At 41.4% G+C, this 17,045-nt stretch overlaps 1 protein-coding gene across 12 annotated transcripts in view; it reads left to right on the plus strand.

Moving 5' to 3' along the window:
• The window catches only part of PTK2 (protein tyrosine kinase 2), a 226,786-nt gene that overhangs the window by 143,071 nt on the left and 66,670 nt on the right, over positions 1-17,045 (plus strand). For all 12 annotated transcript variants that reach the window (XM_087741987.1, XM_087742226.1, XM_087742058.1 and 9 more), the window contains 2 exons: positions 8,621-8,651; positions 11,109-11,161. In XM_087741987.1, coding sequence (XP_087598113.1) covers positions 8,621-8,651; positions 11,109-11,161 — 84 coding nt within the window. The remainder of the gene's footprint in view (positions 1-8,620; positions 8,652-11,108; positions 11,162-17,045) is intronic.

Below are 17,045 nucleotides of genomic sequence, written 5' to 3' on the forward strand. Positions count from 1 at the left end.
GCTGATAATTTAGACTGGTTTTCAGTAATCACTGCTTTACACTATTCTAAACTTAACTAGCAGGTGTAAATAAATTGTAATGAAAGGCACTCCTAACAAGGATGTGTTATCCTGAAATGTGATTCCCTAATAGACAAGTGGAAATTCAGAGAGGTTGGTTAGAATGCATTTGAATAAGGTTCTGATTAGTGATAATTTTTTAAAATTTCTGCCCTCCTCCTGGATTCTCAAAACGTCTCTGTTTAAAAAATAAAAACTTTGAGAGAAGTCTCATGAGCTTTTCTTATCAAATAGAACTAAAGCAGAGATGCATTTTGTAGTGTTGATCAGTTTGTGTAGCAACCCACAAGCTGGAAGCAGTGAGACCAGGGTGCAGGTACACCTAGCTTTAAAGAGAGAATTTTAATTAAATTTCATTAGATTTTTTTCTAATTTCAGCCAGCTTTAATTACTGAAAAACATCCAACCAAAGCTGCTTAAGAATGGAAATTTCTGTCCTCCTGTACTAATCTTTACTTGTGGAAATTCATCCAACTTTTTTGGTTTTTAGAACAATGAATAAACTATTTCCTTATTCCCCCTTTGTAATACAAGAAAGTATATTAACTATCCCAGAAGCTCTCCGATCTGAAGCTGAGTCCCTTTTTAGCCACGTTTTTGCTTTTTTGTGCCACTGGTTTTCCCTGGTCTGTAGCTGTTCAAATGGGGTAACGTTATTAACGTAGTTCAGGTCTTTCCCGGGTCCATAGGTAGCATCCTGCCTGTGCATGGCAGAAAAAAAAAAACAAACCACCTGAAACTTGGCCATTCGTTAATGAGAAATGTGATTGCAGGGTGTGAGGTGTTTTGCCAGCCCTTAGTAATTGTTCCAAGTATTCTTAAATTTGCACATTTGTTTGTTATTTCTGACCCCCAGCATGTGTGAGTAACCTTTAGCTCCAACACAAGCAGCTTGGTTAGAATCTGCGTTAGTCACGCAACCTTCTCTCCATACAAAGGAAAATCTTCCCTCAACACAAATTCAGCTCTTCTAGCCAACTTAGCGTGCAACTCTGTGAGGATGAACCATTAGCACCAAAAGTTGACACCCAAAGGATAAGTGATAATGCTAGTTTATTGTTCTAAAGATAAAATAGGCATCACACCCCAAGATTTTCGTTTCACTAGTCTAGTCTGTACCTGTGAGCGATGGTCTTCTGTGCCTCTTCTTTTCTGAAAAATTGTAGTTCAGGATTTGTTGCAGTCCTTATTATTCACTCCAAAACTTTCCTTCTAATACCCAGTGGATTGGCTATTTCTCAGCCTGAACTGCAGTAGCCAAAGTTGAGCTTTTAAAACTTTTTCATATCTTAACACATTACCTTTCCCCACCTCTCAGTCATGCTAAGTTGATGGATAGCTGTTACATTGCCCTTTGCTTTTTCTTTAGAGGCACACATGCGGAGTATGGTCAGTTCTTGCCACTTCTGTGCTGGTGGTGTTTCAGAACTGGGGCCTTTCAGCCTACATTGCCAGTGCTATTATAAGCTCACTCCTATGCTATTTGAATGGCTTTTCATTCTCTTACCTATACATAAATGCTCTTCACAAAATACCACAGCTTAATGATTTCCAATTCAGTCATTCAGAACAGCAGCCACGGGCAGCCAAGACCTTCATCAAGTCTTAGCTCTGTCCATCCAGTGTGCAAGCTCCCAGTGCTGTGCATTGCGGCCCGATTGTGCTCCAGTCTCGCGTGTTGCCATTTCTCAGCCAAGCCCTGCTCTGCTGCCCTCTGTGCTGTTCTTGGCCAAGCAAGGGAGCAGCTCCCAGTCAAAAATCTCTACAGGATTTACCACGTCCTCTTCAATACTTAGTTGTTTCATGATGCATGCAAACAACTGACATCTAAGATAAGCAGGGCGCGTGGGTCCTGGCTTACTGCTGCTGTAGGTCGCAATAAAAATTGACGCACTTTTTTTGCACTTTTTCTTCCAATTCTTGTCTTCCTGTGACCTGACTTCCTTATCATTCAACTGTTGCCTCTTCTAAGCTCTGTTAAGGGCAAGATCTCTGATTTTTCTGTGTTGTGCAGTACTAGGCACAGCTATGCCTTGCACTGTGGTTTGCTCATAGGTGTGAATGCAAAATAAATCACTGCATTTAATGGAGTGTGTTTATTTGTGTGATATTCTTACTGGTGTATTTTAACACAGAGCAAATGAGTAGTGCTTGAGTTAAAGGAACATTATACAGCACTTTGGGAACACTCCTCTTTATGCAAACGTTAAGAGGATCCCTTCAGTTAAAACAAAATGTGGGGTTCTTTTGTCTGAGGTTTCTTTTTTTTTTTTTGAAGTGCATAGCAATAGTCAACATCTTAATTAAACATTTCGTAGGAGAGCTGTCCTCACCATGATCTGCATTCCCAGATCCCTCCCACAGTGAGCTTTGATTATACAAGGCACATCAGAAACAAATCACGTAGCAACTCTCGATCCAACAGATGTGTTTTCTCCCATCTTTGAGCTTTCCCATCCCCTCTTTGTTGTAAATGTACATGTTTATTGCAAGTCTCCTCAGAAATTATCATTCTTGATTACTAAAAGAACCTGTGTTTTTGTGATATTATCCGTGTCACTATCTGTTCATGATCCAGTTTCTCTTAATTTGATGAGAGCACTTGGTAATGTTTAAGATCTGGACAATGTCTGGCATATTTCCATTCATTTTGTTTTATTTTTCATAAATATTTTGGTATACAGGTCCCTTTAGACAGATGTGGAATCTTTAAACTTAATATTTGTGCTTCCATTATCACACTGAACTCTTACAGGCAATGAGCAGAAATGAAGCAACTGATAAACACTTAAGCTGATATTAAGTGGCTGTTTACTGATTGGACTATGCACTAAGTAGCTTTCCTGTGATCTGAAGCCTAGTGGCTGGATTTTGTATCTATTAATCAGTTTAAACAAGCTTTATAGGTAATGAAAAATTGTCAAAAGTCTCATAAAAGGCTAAAAATAATTTCAGTCGGATGAGGACAGTTTACGTTGTGGTAAATCAAGACACTTGAGAGTTCTTTTCACGTCTCCTGGAGCCAGGGGTTATAGGAATGGTGGAAGGTACTGGGCGTACGTGCCAAAGTTCTGGCAGCGGCGGGGCTGCAGGGGGTGGCCGCTGCGGGAGTGGACCGGGGGCTGCCCTGCGCCGCTCACAGCCGCCCCCACCGTTCCACCCCTTGCTTCTGTCACACACAGACACACACACAGACACACACACCCACACCCACACCCTACACCTACACCTCACACCTCTCCCTTCCCCGGGCTGCAGGCCTTCAGGGACAACCTGCTCCCGCCTGGGCTCTCCACGGCCGCAGCTCCTGCAGGAAAGATCCCCCTGCTGCGGGCTGGGGCCCTCCCCGGGCTGCAGGCTGGGGCTCTGCTCCAGCGGGGGCTCTGCAGGGCTGCAGGGGATCCCTGCTGCGGGCCTGCAGCCCCTCCTGCCCTCCTCCTCCTGCGGCCTCGGGCTGCCTCTGCTGCTGCTTCCTCCTTGGCTTCCTCCTCCTCTGCCTGGGCCGCCTTTGGCCCTTTCGGCAACCTGTTTCCCCTCCGGGGCCCCCAGCTTGGCTGAGGGGCTCAGCTGTGTCCTGCGGTGGGGCCCTTGGAGGCGGCTGGGACCGGCTGTGTCCGGCATGGGGCAGCCCTGGCCTCGCACATACACCCCAATACATTCATGTGTATCCCAGTTTTTAAATTGAATATAGAATTGGGCAAAATGTTGTGGGTTTCAACTTGTGAAAAACAACATATGCCTCTACGGGGATGCTGTTAGTAACGAATTTTGACTTCAGACCTACAAGGGTACTAATGAATGTTTCATATTTTATTGGGGATATAAGCTGTAAATGAATGAGCACCAACTTGGGAAACACTGCCTGAAGTGAGCAGTTTGTATCCAGAGAGCATGTAGGCGTCTATAAGATCAGCTTTGATATGCCATTTCAACGGTAGTTCCACGTGGATGGATTTTTCTTGAATTTTCTCCAGTGAAATGAGAGGTGTCTCTTAATACTACTTAATAGTAGGTTTTTATTTCTGGCTGCCTTTTTTTTTTTTTCGTATGCTTACTTTTCCAGTTTCCCCTGTCCATATCTGGCCCTCCACTTAGAATCATAGAATCATCAAGGTTGGAAAAGACCTTTAAGATCAAGTCCAACCGTTAACCCAGCACTGCCGAGTGCACCACTAAACCATGTCCCTGAGCACCACGTCTCCCCGTCTTTTAAATACCTCCAGGGATGGAGACTCAACCACTTCCCTGGGCAGCCTCTTCCACTGCCTGACTGCCCTTTCGGTGAAGAAGTTTTTCCTAATATCCAACCTAAACTTCCCCTGGCGCAGCTTGAGGCCTTTTCCTCTCGTCCTATTGCTTGTTACTAGGGAGAAGAGACCGACCCCCACCTCGCTACAGCTTCCTTTCCCTCAGCCTCCTCTTCTCCAGGCTAAACAACCCAAGCTCCCTCAGCCGCTCCTCATAAGACTTGTGCTCCAGACCCTTCACCAGCTTTGTTGCCCTTCTCTGGACACGCTCCAGCACCTCCATGTCCTTCTTGTAGTGAGGGGCCCAACACTGAACGCAGGATTCAAGGTGCGGCCTCACCAGTGCTGAGTACAGGGGCACTCTCACCTCCCTGGTCCCACTGGCCACACTATTTCTGATGCAAGGCAGAATGCATATCTCCAGCAGCCAAAAGAGGGAGGTTGTCTGTGTAGTCGGTCAATGCATACATCAGGTTGTGGCTTAAGAGCGGTGCCGTATGCTCCTTCCTTCTCCCCAGGGCTGAGCATGCGTTGTCCACCTCTCCCACCCCCATCAACCCAGAGGACAAGGGCCCAGTTCTGTTAAGTGCACGACAGTGCGTTGCTCTGCTAGTAATGAGCACAAAATCGGTCATACCTCCTGAAATTTGGCAAAGGACAGTGAAAAGGAAGGTGATTGGAAATATCAGGGTTTTAGTTACATTGGCCCCATGCATCCAACCAATCTGGAAACAAACATTCATTTAACTTGGGTTAGAGTCGCTGCTTTTCTCTGTCCATCCCCATCGTTTCCTCTCACCGTTTTCTAGCCATCTTCAATTCCTTGCATCTTGGTGACACTCTACTCGTCAAGTATGTCATACTACTGCTCCTCAGCTAAGTGTGTAGTACCACTGCTATTCGCATTCTCCTTATCTCACAAAATGTGTAGAATGGGTTTACTGTTAAGATGGAATCAGGATTTTGTTGTGAAAGAGATGTTTCATTATGATCCTTGCTTTATATTTTGCACCGAAAGGCAACTCTTCAGTTAGGCGAAGTGGGGACTTGCAGGAACAGAATGGGAATCTCATGGTTAAGGAAATTTAATACTGCACTGGAAAGTTAATTCTATCTTTATCTCTCTTAAATCCTTTTTGATAGGTAGCAACTGACTTCAGCATACACTAGCAATTGCGTCCTAGGGCATTTCTCACTTTCTTAAAAAGGCTGGGGTCTACATTTGCAGGAGAGAGAAACAATCTGATTTGCAGCTGAGGCCAGTACTTGGAACATATGAAGCATTGTGGCCCTGCAAGTGTTAGGAAATCATTCACTGATGTTTCTGAGGTCCCCAAATACAATACTGACGTGCTACACACACACATACACACACACACACGCAAACCTAGAGGAAATTAAAAGTTCTATCTTTAGAATACAGTTTCAATAGTGTGCAGTTAATATGCAATGAAGCTACACATTAAACAGCAAGGGAAAATGATTTTGAATAGCTACTGATTAATTGTGCACTAGTTGTCTTGATTTAAAATATCTAATGGTGAAGTTAACTTTTAATAGTTTAATAAAGTTTAATAAAGTTCTTCTAACAGAGAGGTTTGTATGTTTGTATCATTTCCTACGTGCTTAAAAATGACAAGTATGTTTTGCCAGTAAGACGTGATTCATCAGCAACATCTAAACCATTAAAGCCATTGCCAAATGTAGGAGCGGTGTCGGACTAACTAACAGTAGCATCATAACTTGATATAAACTAGAACATGGGATGCTTTCACAAATAACGGTGACAGCTGGTGTAGGTATCAGCTGTAACTTAAGGTTCTTGAGCCTCTGTCACAACCCTAGGGAGGCCCGCACAGTAGCGGGCAGGACTCTTCTGCCTCTTCCTCTAAGCGTGATGTCTTTTGCCCATTTCCATCCAGCGTGAATCCTCTAGTGCCCATCCCAGTATCCCTTTTTGGGGTACCCCCCCACCAATCTTTTTATTGACAGGCTGTCACCCTCAAGCATCTGATCTGATACTTGTCACTCCACACTACCTTTCAGGATCTTTGCCTTTCATTTCCTTTCCCAAAAGGTACCATTTACCCTAACGTCACAGTACCTTTATCTCCCACCTCATGCTTCTTGTATAATCTTGCTGTCCTTCCTCTGCCCTCCAGTTTCAGGTGTTTGCTCTAGTCACTTTGCCGAGCTGCTCTAGGTCATCTCCCAAACCACAGCTCTTTGTTCCCCTTCTTTCCTACATCTTCCTTTTCGACACCCCCCATCAGACCCTGAGGTGCAGCTCTCTTACGCTTTCCGCACTTCAGGTGGACCCACTTGTTCTACAGCACCTTTACGTACAATTGAGCCTGTCTCTTTTTATTCCTGTGTCCAGACCCACTGGGAAAGATCTGACTTTGTAGCCCTGGGCTCGATTTGGAGTGTGTGCAGCCCAAGTCCAGTGCTGGACTCTCCTCACTGAGGGGGAATTTAGCTTTGAGGCTGTGTAAGAGCTCTGCTGAGCATGCCTGCACTGCAGTGTTTTTTTTCCCCCCAAAACCCCCTGATAGCATGACTAAAATTAGGCAGACTTTCATTGAGGTGTTGAAAGGAAACATCCTGATACAACACCCATCTCATAGCAAATTATCACAGAATCATAGAATTGTTAAGGTTGGAAAAGACCCTTAAGATCATCGAGTCCAACCTTTAACCCAGCATTGCCAAGTCCATCACTAAACCATGTCCTCGAGCACCACATCTATCCGTCCTTTAAATACCTCCCGGGATGGAGACTCAACCACTTCCCTGGGCAGCCTGTGCCAGTGTCTGACCACCCTTTCGGTGAAGAAGTTTTTCCTAATATCCAACCCAAACCTCCCCTGGCGCAGCTTGAGGCCATTTCCTCTCGTCCCATCGCTTGTTACTTGGGAGAAGAGACCGACCCCCACCTTGCTACAGCCTCCTTTCAGGCAGTTGTAGAGAGCAGTAAGGTCTCCCCTCAGCCTCCTCTTCTCCAGGCTAAACAACCCCAGCTCCCTCAGCCGCTCCTCATAAGATTTGTGCTCCAGATCCTTCACCAGCTTTGTTGCCCTCCTCTGGACACGCTCCAGCACCTCCATGTCCTTCTTGTAGTGAGGGGCCCAACACTGAACACAGCACTCGAGGTGTGGCCTCACCAGTGCCCAGTACAGGGGCACTATCACCTCCCTGGTCCCGCTGGCCAGGCTATTCCTGATACAAGCCAGGATGCCATTGGCCCTCTTGGCCACCTGGGCACCTGGGCAATTTCCAAAGGGGTCTCGTGTTTTAAGGAAAACATTAGAAGGTCTGATCAGTCCCCTAAAACCGGCGAGCCTGCCACAGAAATTTAGCATGGAAGCAATAGACCTGATTGGTGAAAGTACAGCAACCTTGTAGGATATTGGGCATTTCTCTACTCGGTCCCATAATACACAAACGCAAAACTGTATTTTTCCTTTATAAGGTCTGGAGATTTAAGATGTTTTAACATAGGAGAAGAACAAACTAGAAACAGCTCTTCCATTTTCTTTCAGGTCTCTTTATCAGCACTACAGTGATTTAGAGAGTGAGACCCATTTTAATTGCCCACTTTCTGTCCTTCCCTTCGTGCTTTCATCTACTGTACATCACTGGTGTTTTAGTAAAGGATTAGTAACTTCCCCATCCTCTTTCCCCACACGGATACCAAGTGCCTCATCAAATCCAATAGGGAAAAAAAAGCTTGGTTATGTACATCCAAGCTTTTATTACACAATACTGTTACCAAAGAAAGACTGGCAAGGATTTGAAAAGAGTTTACAAAAAGCTAACTTCGTCTCTGGCTACTAAGCATTACTATTGTATAATCTTAACCAAATGTGAAATCAATACAATACGTTATGTGCTTTAATGATTGATTTCAGTTGTCTTGCTTGGAAGTCCAAGTTGGCTTCAATTGTTTTATTTATATGTTAGCACATCTTGGACATAAAAGCGTTTTTTACTAGAGAGATGAGATACTGTCGTACTTTCTGCAGGTGATTTATCAGAGTTACTCGTTAGGAATAAAAAAGAACTTTTAGATTCTGTATACATTATACTCTCAGATAAGAGTTTGCTAGAAGCTCTGTATCACTGGTTAGAAGGAGTTGTGTTGATAGGCTGCTTTTAATATATGTATACAACAGTCTTTTGAGTCAACGTACGTTTCCCTGAGAGACTGTGATGATTCTTGTTTCAGGCATGTATGTATTGTATTGCACATTGAGGGGGGCTGTTTGGAAACTTGAAAAAATTCTAATCCTCTTTTCTTCTTGTTTACACAGAAGGTGAAAGAGCTTTACCATCAATACCAAAGTAAGTTTTATGCTTTCTTTTCTTATATATTAAAAAAATGTTTTGAAAAATAGTTTTGCTTAAGTGACGCTTTAGCATTTTTCATATGTGTTTAATTTGTATTGTTGCTTTTGGATTCTAGGACAAATAGCAGGCGGTCATTGGGACCATGGGGCATAAATGACTGACAGCAGCATTAAACTATAAAGATACCAGAAATAAAATCTGAGAAAAAAAGTGCATAATGCATCGATCATATTTGACAGTAACAAAAGAAGGATGTTTTGGAAAAGACTTGAGTGGGATTCAGGCTATTTATTTTGAGTCCATGAGTAAATTTAATTATAGGAGTGATGCTGAACAGTTTTTGAATTGTGGTTTCAATCTGTGAGTCAGTCTATGCTCTTGTTTTTCCTATTTGTCCTCTTTTCTACTTATGTGAAATACAGAAAATATTTTTTTTCTCCTATTATAAATCTGTCATGTCACCTTTTGTTAATAAAATTTCTGTGATGGGGCCAGTCTAAGTTGGGATCTCTAGGTTTAATGTAATAAAGACTATAATTTACATAGCAAATACTTTTAAGTCTATTTTTTGAATATAGTAATGCAGAAAAATTCTTCTCTGATAGTAATTATGGATTTGTAGAAAATGCTAATTTATGTCAGGCAAATAGAGTTGCATTTTTTTTCTGGCTAGTTTTATGGTGATACTGTACCCAAGGTATGCTGAGACATGCTATCTGCATCTAATAATTCTTATATAAAGTATGCTAAGATACCTCTCTGCTTTTTTCTCCTTCCCAAGCTTTAAGGTAAATAAGAAAAGATTTCTAATTTAGCTCTGTTTGAACTAATACCTCTTATGTCGTTGGAGTTGGTGGTCCATAGCGCAGTGGTAGGCAAGCTCGTTAATTCTTCCCGCTAATTCTCTGCAGCCCCGGTGTCAGTGCCTAGGTCTCCATCCTACCTGGCAGGTTGTGATGGTTGTCTCCCCGTTCCATGTGCAGTTTCTTATTGTGGCCTCCTAAACTTCAGTCCTTTAACCAAGCCAATTTTTTTTTTGCTCGTTTGTAATCTTGACTGCTTTCTCGATAGCCACTCTCAGACCCAGTTTAAAGCCACGTCTCATCAGGTTGTCCTCCTTGAACCTTATCAGGCAGAATCACCACTATCCAGTAGCAGGAGATAACTGTTGAAAGACCAAATGAAATTGAGCAGTTTATAGTGACTTATCTCTTCCTTTTTCCTTTGGGACACAGGGACTGTGCCTACTTTGACCCAGCCACCTCATTCTGTTTCTTCCTTGATTCCTGGGAGGAGTCCAGAATTATTATTATTATTTTTTTAACTATTGGGTGGAGCACAGAACACAATTCGTTCCTGAATCTGCAAGAAACTAGCCACTTTGCTACTAGTGGTTGCTCTTCCTCCACCGGTGCTGCTGCAGTCCTCGCTAGCCAGGTAGCTTTCTCCTGGTGCAGAGAGAGAGGAGTTAAAATGCAGGGAGGAAGAGGAAAGGAAAGTCAAGGCTGGAAGCAGTAAAACTGGTAAACTTAGTGTGCACTGGTATGGAAGAGTCAAATTGGTTTTTACTTAAAGAGATACAACTGAGAAACAAAATAACTTTCTAATTACATCAATTTTATCCTTTTTTTTATTTGTAGGGATTTCTGGGATAAAATAAGGTTTGAAGGAAAAGTTTCTTCCCATTTTTGGGACAGTTTACCAAAACTGAATTTGTACGTTGAGTCTGTTTAAACAAGGGCACCACGTATGCTCTTCGTCTGGCAGCAGAGGAATGGGCTTTTGTCAAATACATAATACTACTAGCCAACACTGTCTTGCATCTGGAAGGATTTGCCTTTGCCAGATGAAATTCCAGATTTCTGAGAGCATGAAGTGCAGTACTCTTGCTGTCTTACCATTAAAATGATGTTTATGTATGTAAATGAAAAAAAAATCTTGAAGAATTCATTGGAATTTCTGTTACTAATGAACATTTACAGCTAACTACATTTAAATTTAATTTTGTTTTTTCTTAATTTACTTGACAATTTAAAATTGTTGTACAGGGTAAGTCATCTTACAGACAAAAACTCAGTTTGTACCTTATGTCCAGTAAATAATACAGAAAGTAGAAGCACCATCAAATTGCATACATTGGCAAAGTGTAGACGTGCATGGCTAGATCTTAAAAGTTTGTAAAACTTAGGTTTCGTTTTTTTCTTGAGACTGGCTCTGTCGTTGTGAATCAATACGCTAATTAAAACGGTAACGCATTCTCTCCGCTCCTACTCCCCCAGATGGGTTTGAAATGGTAGATTCCTTTCTGAGTTTTCTCCCCCTCAAAATCTGTCACTGTGGGAAATGGATTGGCCCTGCTAATTACAGTAGGTGCCCTGTTAGGATGAATTCCCACTGTATGTGACCGGGAAGAATGTACAGCATTCAGCGATTCCAACCTCTGTTTTACAGGCTGGCCAACAATGAGAAGCAAGGAGTAAGGTCACACACAGTCTCTGTGTCAGGTAAGGCTCATTAAATAAAAAAAAAAAAAAGCAAGTTTATTTATAAAGCTAGCAGATGTTTAGGCAGATTTTTCACTCGCACTTAGCTCACTTCTTGCTACATGGCTATTGACTTTCCCAAGACCGTAGCTGTGCTGCCTTTGTAGTGCAGTTTCTAAAGAGAAACTTTTTGCAGCCGTCCTACGTAGCGTCACTTGCGAGAGCAGCCCCATCCGTGCGGTAACGCAGGGCCAGAATACTTCAAAGCAAGGCTGCTTGTCAATATTGTCACTTAGCTTTGTAATGAAGTAGAATGTCGTGGGCTAGAACTTAAATTACCTGAGTATGTGTTAATTATGAAGGAGCCGCTTTGAAAAGTGAAAATAGGCAATTAAATATTAATCATCACTTTTCAGAAAGAAGAAACTTAATAGCTATTTTTTTGTAGCTGCTGTTTAGATCAAAGCACTTAATTTTTGCTATTGGAAATCACAAGTTAATTGAAGGATGAGCATATGAGGTAATACATGTTGTTTCTATAGCATATAGGCTTCTAAGATTTCTGTTAGTTGCTGTGGGTTTTTTTAAGTTTTTATACTTGAGAGAGAACATTTTTCTTTTACAGAATCTTAAATCCTTTTGAGGGATTGATTCAGTGTCTTAGTAGAAAATACATTTCTAAATCCTTATTCATAATATCTGTTAAGGAGATTTTCAGTGCAAAAGTGTATTCATATTATGATAATTGAACCAATATTGTGACGCAGTGGAGTGTCCACCCCTGACCTATAGGGAGGCTGCAGCCCCCCTTTAACATTTATGTGAGCGCTTGGTGGCACGTATTCAAAACCCCAACATATTCCATACAAGCAGGAGGAAAGATACGTAGGTGTCTAATTAATTTCCTACTTTTCAGATTTCTTGCCCCACCCTTAACCTTTTTTGAAAGATGTTTGAGATTCACCCCTTGGCATAGGAAGCCCAAGTAAACAGACCCTGTGCAAGAAAATAGATGGAAGGATCTGGAATTAAAATGTGTATCAAGCTGCAGAGGTGTAATAGAGCTTCATCAGTTACTGTTACCTCTCAGAGTCAAATAGCAGCTCTTCTTCCTTCAGTACCTGTCAAGCAAGCATGGTAGATAAGGTAGATAAGCATGAAGCATGGTCAGCATGTTCTCTCTTCATTCTTACCTGTGTGGCTCATTTTAGCTGTTAGGAAAAGTTGCAGTTTCTTAAGTGCTTAGTGCTGTGCTTTTTAATCATTCCACTGGCACAAAAAAGTTAATCTTCAGGACAAAATAGTCATACTGCCCTGCCACCTCAAATTTGCACCCTTTCAGTTTCTCTAGGAATGCTGATACATTTTTACTATTAAAAGCAGTAATAAATGCTTACTTCATGATCCTTTAGTGCTGTCACTTTGACTTTGCAAATTTAGGTCTCCTTTACTTGATGCCTTTTATCTGAAGTAGTGTTGTGTCTCAGAGCACAAACTTGCTTCTTCTCTACTCTTTTGAAGTAGCGTTTTGATATTAGTGGTGAATTTAGTTGTATATGCTACGTAACTCGGGAGTTTAGGGCATCACATAAAGGCGAGTGGTGGGCAAATGGGAGCTTTGCTGTAGCACCACAGAAGACACAGAAGTAGCAGCGCTGGAGATGAGCCGGTTGTTCCAAGTGAACGTCAGGGAAGCTGTAAGGCGCAAAGCTGGCTCCTGATGCCGTAAGCAAAACAATCAAATTATACCAGCAGATGTCCCTGCCTTTCTTTCCGATACCGACATCAAAACCAATTAGGTATTTTTCTTGTATTGTTGTAAGGTTTTGTATCTTGCCACAATAAAATCATTGTGCTTGATTCTTGTTTTTTATACCGTGTTACAAACCGCTGGAAACACTGACATAATACTGGAATGATTCAAGCTGTTGCATTTATTATTCATTCTCAAGGGTTCTTCTTTTCAACGAGGGTGCATAGAACACTGACATACTTTTTCTTGTTGTTGATTTGGTATTTTTGCCCCAAAACTATTTGAAATGCATCGTGTGGCACAGATGTCAGTATATGAAATTTAAACCACAGACAGATTGTTGAGATGAAGTTGCGTGATCAGCTTTTTTCCTCGGGAGGTGCTTTCTCTAAGAATCTCTGAGTCCCCAAAGGAATCAGCTTGTTATAAATGAAGTAATACTTCATTTAGATGTGAAGAAGTGTCACTCCTGTTGTCACATGTAACTGATCCATCAGTATGGAACAACGGAGGCAACAGATGTACATAATGTTCAGTTAACCCGAGAGTTACAGGTCAGCAGAGTCTGACAGCTGACAGCATCCAGTGCAAAGCCAGCTGTGGGTGATGCTGTCTTGGTTTGCAGAATAAGAGCTTTTCTCTGGTGACATTTAAATGACTTGGAGCTAAAGGCTTCAAATAAGACGAGCTTTTATAACTTATTGACAGCTGTAATGTCCTTCATGCCTTAGATGGTTTAAATCATAAATTAACTCTGCCGTTTGTTTTCCATGAGATTGCTATCCTTTGTTTAAACTTCTTCCAATGCTAAAGCTGAATAGCAAAAGTCTGAGACACATATTCAGCAGGAAAATTAAGTAGTCAGACATATTTATAGTATTAATACCCTTACTTCTAAAGGAAGGAAAGTTTCACAGTGAGTTCCCCACCACACTTTGGGGAAACCAGCAATAGCAAAAAACCAGTGCGGAACATGATTTGGTGGTCTAAAAGTTCAGGTATTTGTCTGAAGTTTTGTAGGTTTAAAAATGAGCCTGTTGATGAAAGACGCCTTGTCTTTCTTTTTGAAATATTTATTAATATACCTTGAAATATTTCTGGTCTAGTGAAATGAAAACATTCTTTCCAAGTGTTTCAATATTCCAAAGCATCCAAAGAGAGAAGATTTTTAAATACTTTTTTTTTTTTTTTTTTTTTTTTTTTTTGCTCTAAATAAAAGCCTTTTCAAACTAGTGAAGGGTGAAGTTGGTTTCAGGAACCCAAAGCAGCAGATTGCTCGACCTGGGAGCCAAGAAGTGCTCTCTTACGGCTGTGTGTCACTGAGCCAGGTTTCACCACACACCTCTTACTGCATGCTTCTGTTTCTGCTGGTATTATTTGTCTGCCTTGCTTCTTCAAGTTACATGTTCCTTGTAGTGGGGACTGTCTTTCACTGTGTGCAAGTAAGGTGCCTGCCAGATTTCCCCTGTTTTTTAAAGCATAGTAATAACTTTATCCCTCAAATTTTACATTTGCGTGTGTGTAGGATTATAAATAAATATAAATAGGCAGCCAAATTAAATGAGTTGGATTTCAGATTTCTTTAGTATGCAGCTGATGTTTTGGTTTAAGTTACTGTGATTCACCAGAAGCAATGAGTGTTTTAGCTAATAGATAGGTAGTTCCAACTTTTATCTCCTTCTGCCTCTACTTCTGTCCTTCCATTAAAAAAGAATTCTTTCTATTTAGCCAAGAGTGTACACTCAGGAAACAGTAAGGCTAAACCATTTGCTGTGTGCAAATAGTATATCCATTTTGTAAGAAGCAGCATACCAGTTTACTATAATTTCATTGACTAGATTTCCTCCTGTTTTGCTTGGAGTCACTTTTAAAAAGCTCTACTCTACTAGCCTACAGGAGCTTATTTTGGCCAGCAGCTTGTTTTGATACAGCAAACACTAGCCTTAGTAAGGTGATGCATGTATTTCCTGATACACATATTTCCAAAAATAATAATTTACCTGGTCAATTATATACTATAAAAAGTTCTTCATAAAATGAAATCAATAAGGCCTTAGTTTACTTGCTCCTTTTTTAGAGAAATTCTTTCTGACACAGAGTTCTTTGGTTTCTGCTGCCCCATCCTCACTTACATAAATAAGACTAGGAAGAATAAATATGCTTTTGCATCCTTTGGCTAATCGTTGTGCTTCCTTTGCACTAGAGAATTCTGTGGACGTAAATCTTTCTAATCGTAGCTCAGACGTTACTTTACATGCAGTGCTACAGAATATGACATTTCAGGCCCACTGGTTTCAGCAAGTATCGAACAAGCGGAGTATTGAACAAGTCTTGGCAGCATTAGGTTCTTGGCAGTGTTAGGTTTACGGCTGGACTCGATCTTAAGGGTCTTTTCCAACCTAAATGATTCTGTGATTCTACGCAGTCACTCCTGGCATTTGGATATTCAGGTACTGCTGAATAAAATAACGTGTTTGTGGGGAGGGGGCTGTAACAGGAGAGATGACAGTAAGGAAGATGAGCTGTTCTGCAGGAGCCAGCACCAGGCGTGTGCCTGAAGGGGGTTTTTAGGGCCTGCCACAGGGTTGGTACTGGTTCAAAGCGGGTGCTGGTTTTGCAGCTTTGGTATATGCTTATCTGGTGAAGGAAATCGAAAGGTGTTTAAAAATATGATCGCTGTTTCAGATGTTAAGGCAGGCTGTTCAAGCCATCTAAGTAACAGACCCCAGGACACCCACCGTTAACAGGGAAACGGGTATCTTAAAGAGAAATTTGTTTGTCGTCTTGTTCCCTAGCTGGCGCGGCTAACACAAGTAGCTACAAAGTCTTGACTTTAAAGTCAAAAGGGGTGGAGCTGTAAGTGCATAGTAACACGATGGCATGAGTTTCTAATAATGCTGGTGTGCCATTGCCTCTCTATAGAGGAAAAAACAGAAAAATTTGTTTGCTTATAGTGACTCCGGAAGAAACTATAACTGCACCCCATGGTTTACATATATCCAGTAACGTGCCCTGCAAAGGAGAAATCGGGTCTCTTGGAGAGCTTTCTTACAGGAACTGAAGGATTTTAGCGTCCTGAAAGAGGGGCTTCTCAGCAAGTTTCCAGGTTCTGCCTTAGAATCACAGATTTACAGTATAATATCGTAACACTTAAGTCCCATACTGTGGTTAACTCCTGATCACGGCAGTGAAGCAGCATGAGAGTTCTTCTAAGAAGCCTTCTCTAAGGCGAGACTGATAAGCAGATCCCGAGGTTGAAGTAGTTGCCAATTTAGTCATACCATTTAGCTGAGATTTCAATTTCAATGAAAAAAATTCTCTTCTGAAGGAGATAAGCATGATTTAAGTGAGATTTTAGCATGCAGAAAAAAAATTATATGCTCTAGTTCATCTGTGAGAGAGACTTCCAGTAGGTTATCTGGAACAAACTGAAATATAGCAGGAGCTAAAAGTCAAAACTCAACAAACAGGAGAGAAAAAAAGAATAAATATATTAACCTGATTTCAGTATTACGACACTTAAAAATGTTCTTAATGAAGGAAGTGTCGGCATATGAAAGGACCTGAACGTACGGGTGAATGACGCGGGCTAATCACAAGCAAAGCTGTGAGCAAGGATGGAAAGACAAATACAGTTTTATTGAATCACTTCTGCTTGCAAAGCACAGTGCGTGCTCTGTTTCGTGATTCCTGTGCTCAAAATGAAAGTCTGCCCTGTGCTCAACTCTGAAGGAGTTTCTTGTCTGGGACTTGTCTTTCCTAGTTCCATTTGAATTGGTAGGGGGAAAAGGTGTTCTTTGCTTGAGGTTGTAAAGTTGGGTTTTTTTTTCGTGTTCATTTTATCCAGTCTCTCCAGAAAGACAATGCTGAAAAGTGTAAGTAAATTTTTTAAGATGAAAAATTGTATCTTGAGTGCTTATGACTGTGTCTGCTAGCTCAGTTATGTCGTACTCTACAGCTCACATCTTCTGAAAGGAAAGACTAACAGTCTTAGCATAAATTACATAGTTATACATTCCAATTATTAAGTAATTTGAGGAATATAAAGGCTCTGTACAGCTGTAGCTCTGCCATATGGTCACAGGACTGGGGGACATTCAAGCCTAAGGTTTACTGCAGATGAATTTTACAAACCTTGAGCAAATCATTAGT

This window comes from Nipponia nippon, unplaced genomic scaffold, assembly GCF_047370975.1.
Source record: "Nipponia nippon isolate SJK-2023a ecotype South Korea unplaced genomic scaffold, ASM4737097v1 scaffold_1, whole genome shotgun sequence".
Classification (NCBI taxonomy): domain Eukaryota; kingdom Metazoa; phylum Chordata; class Aves; order Pelecaniformes; family Threskiornithidae; genus Nipponia; species Nipponia nippon.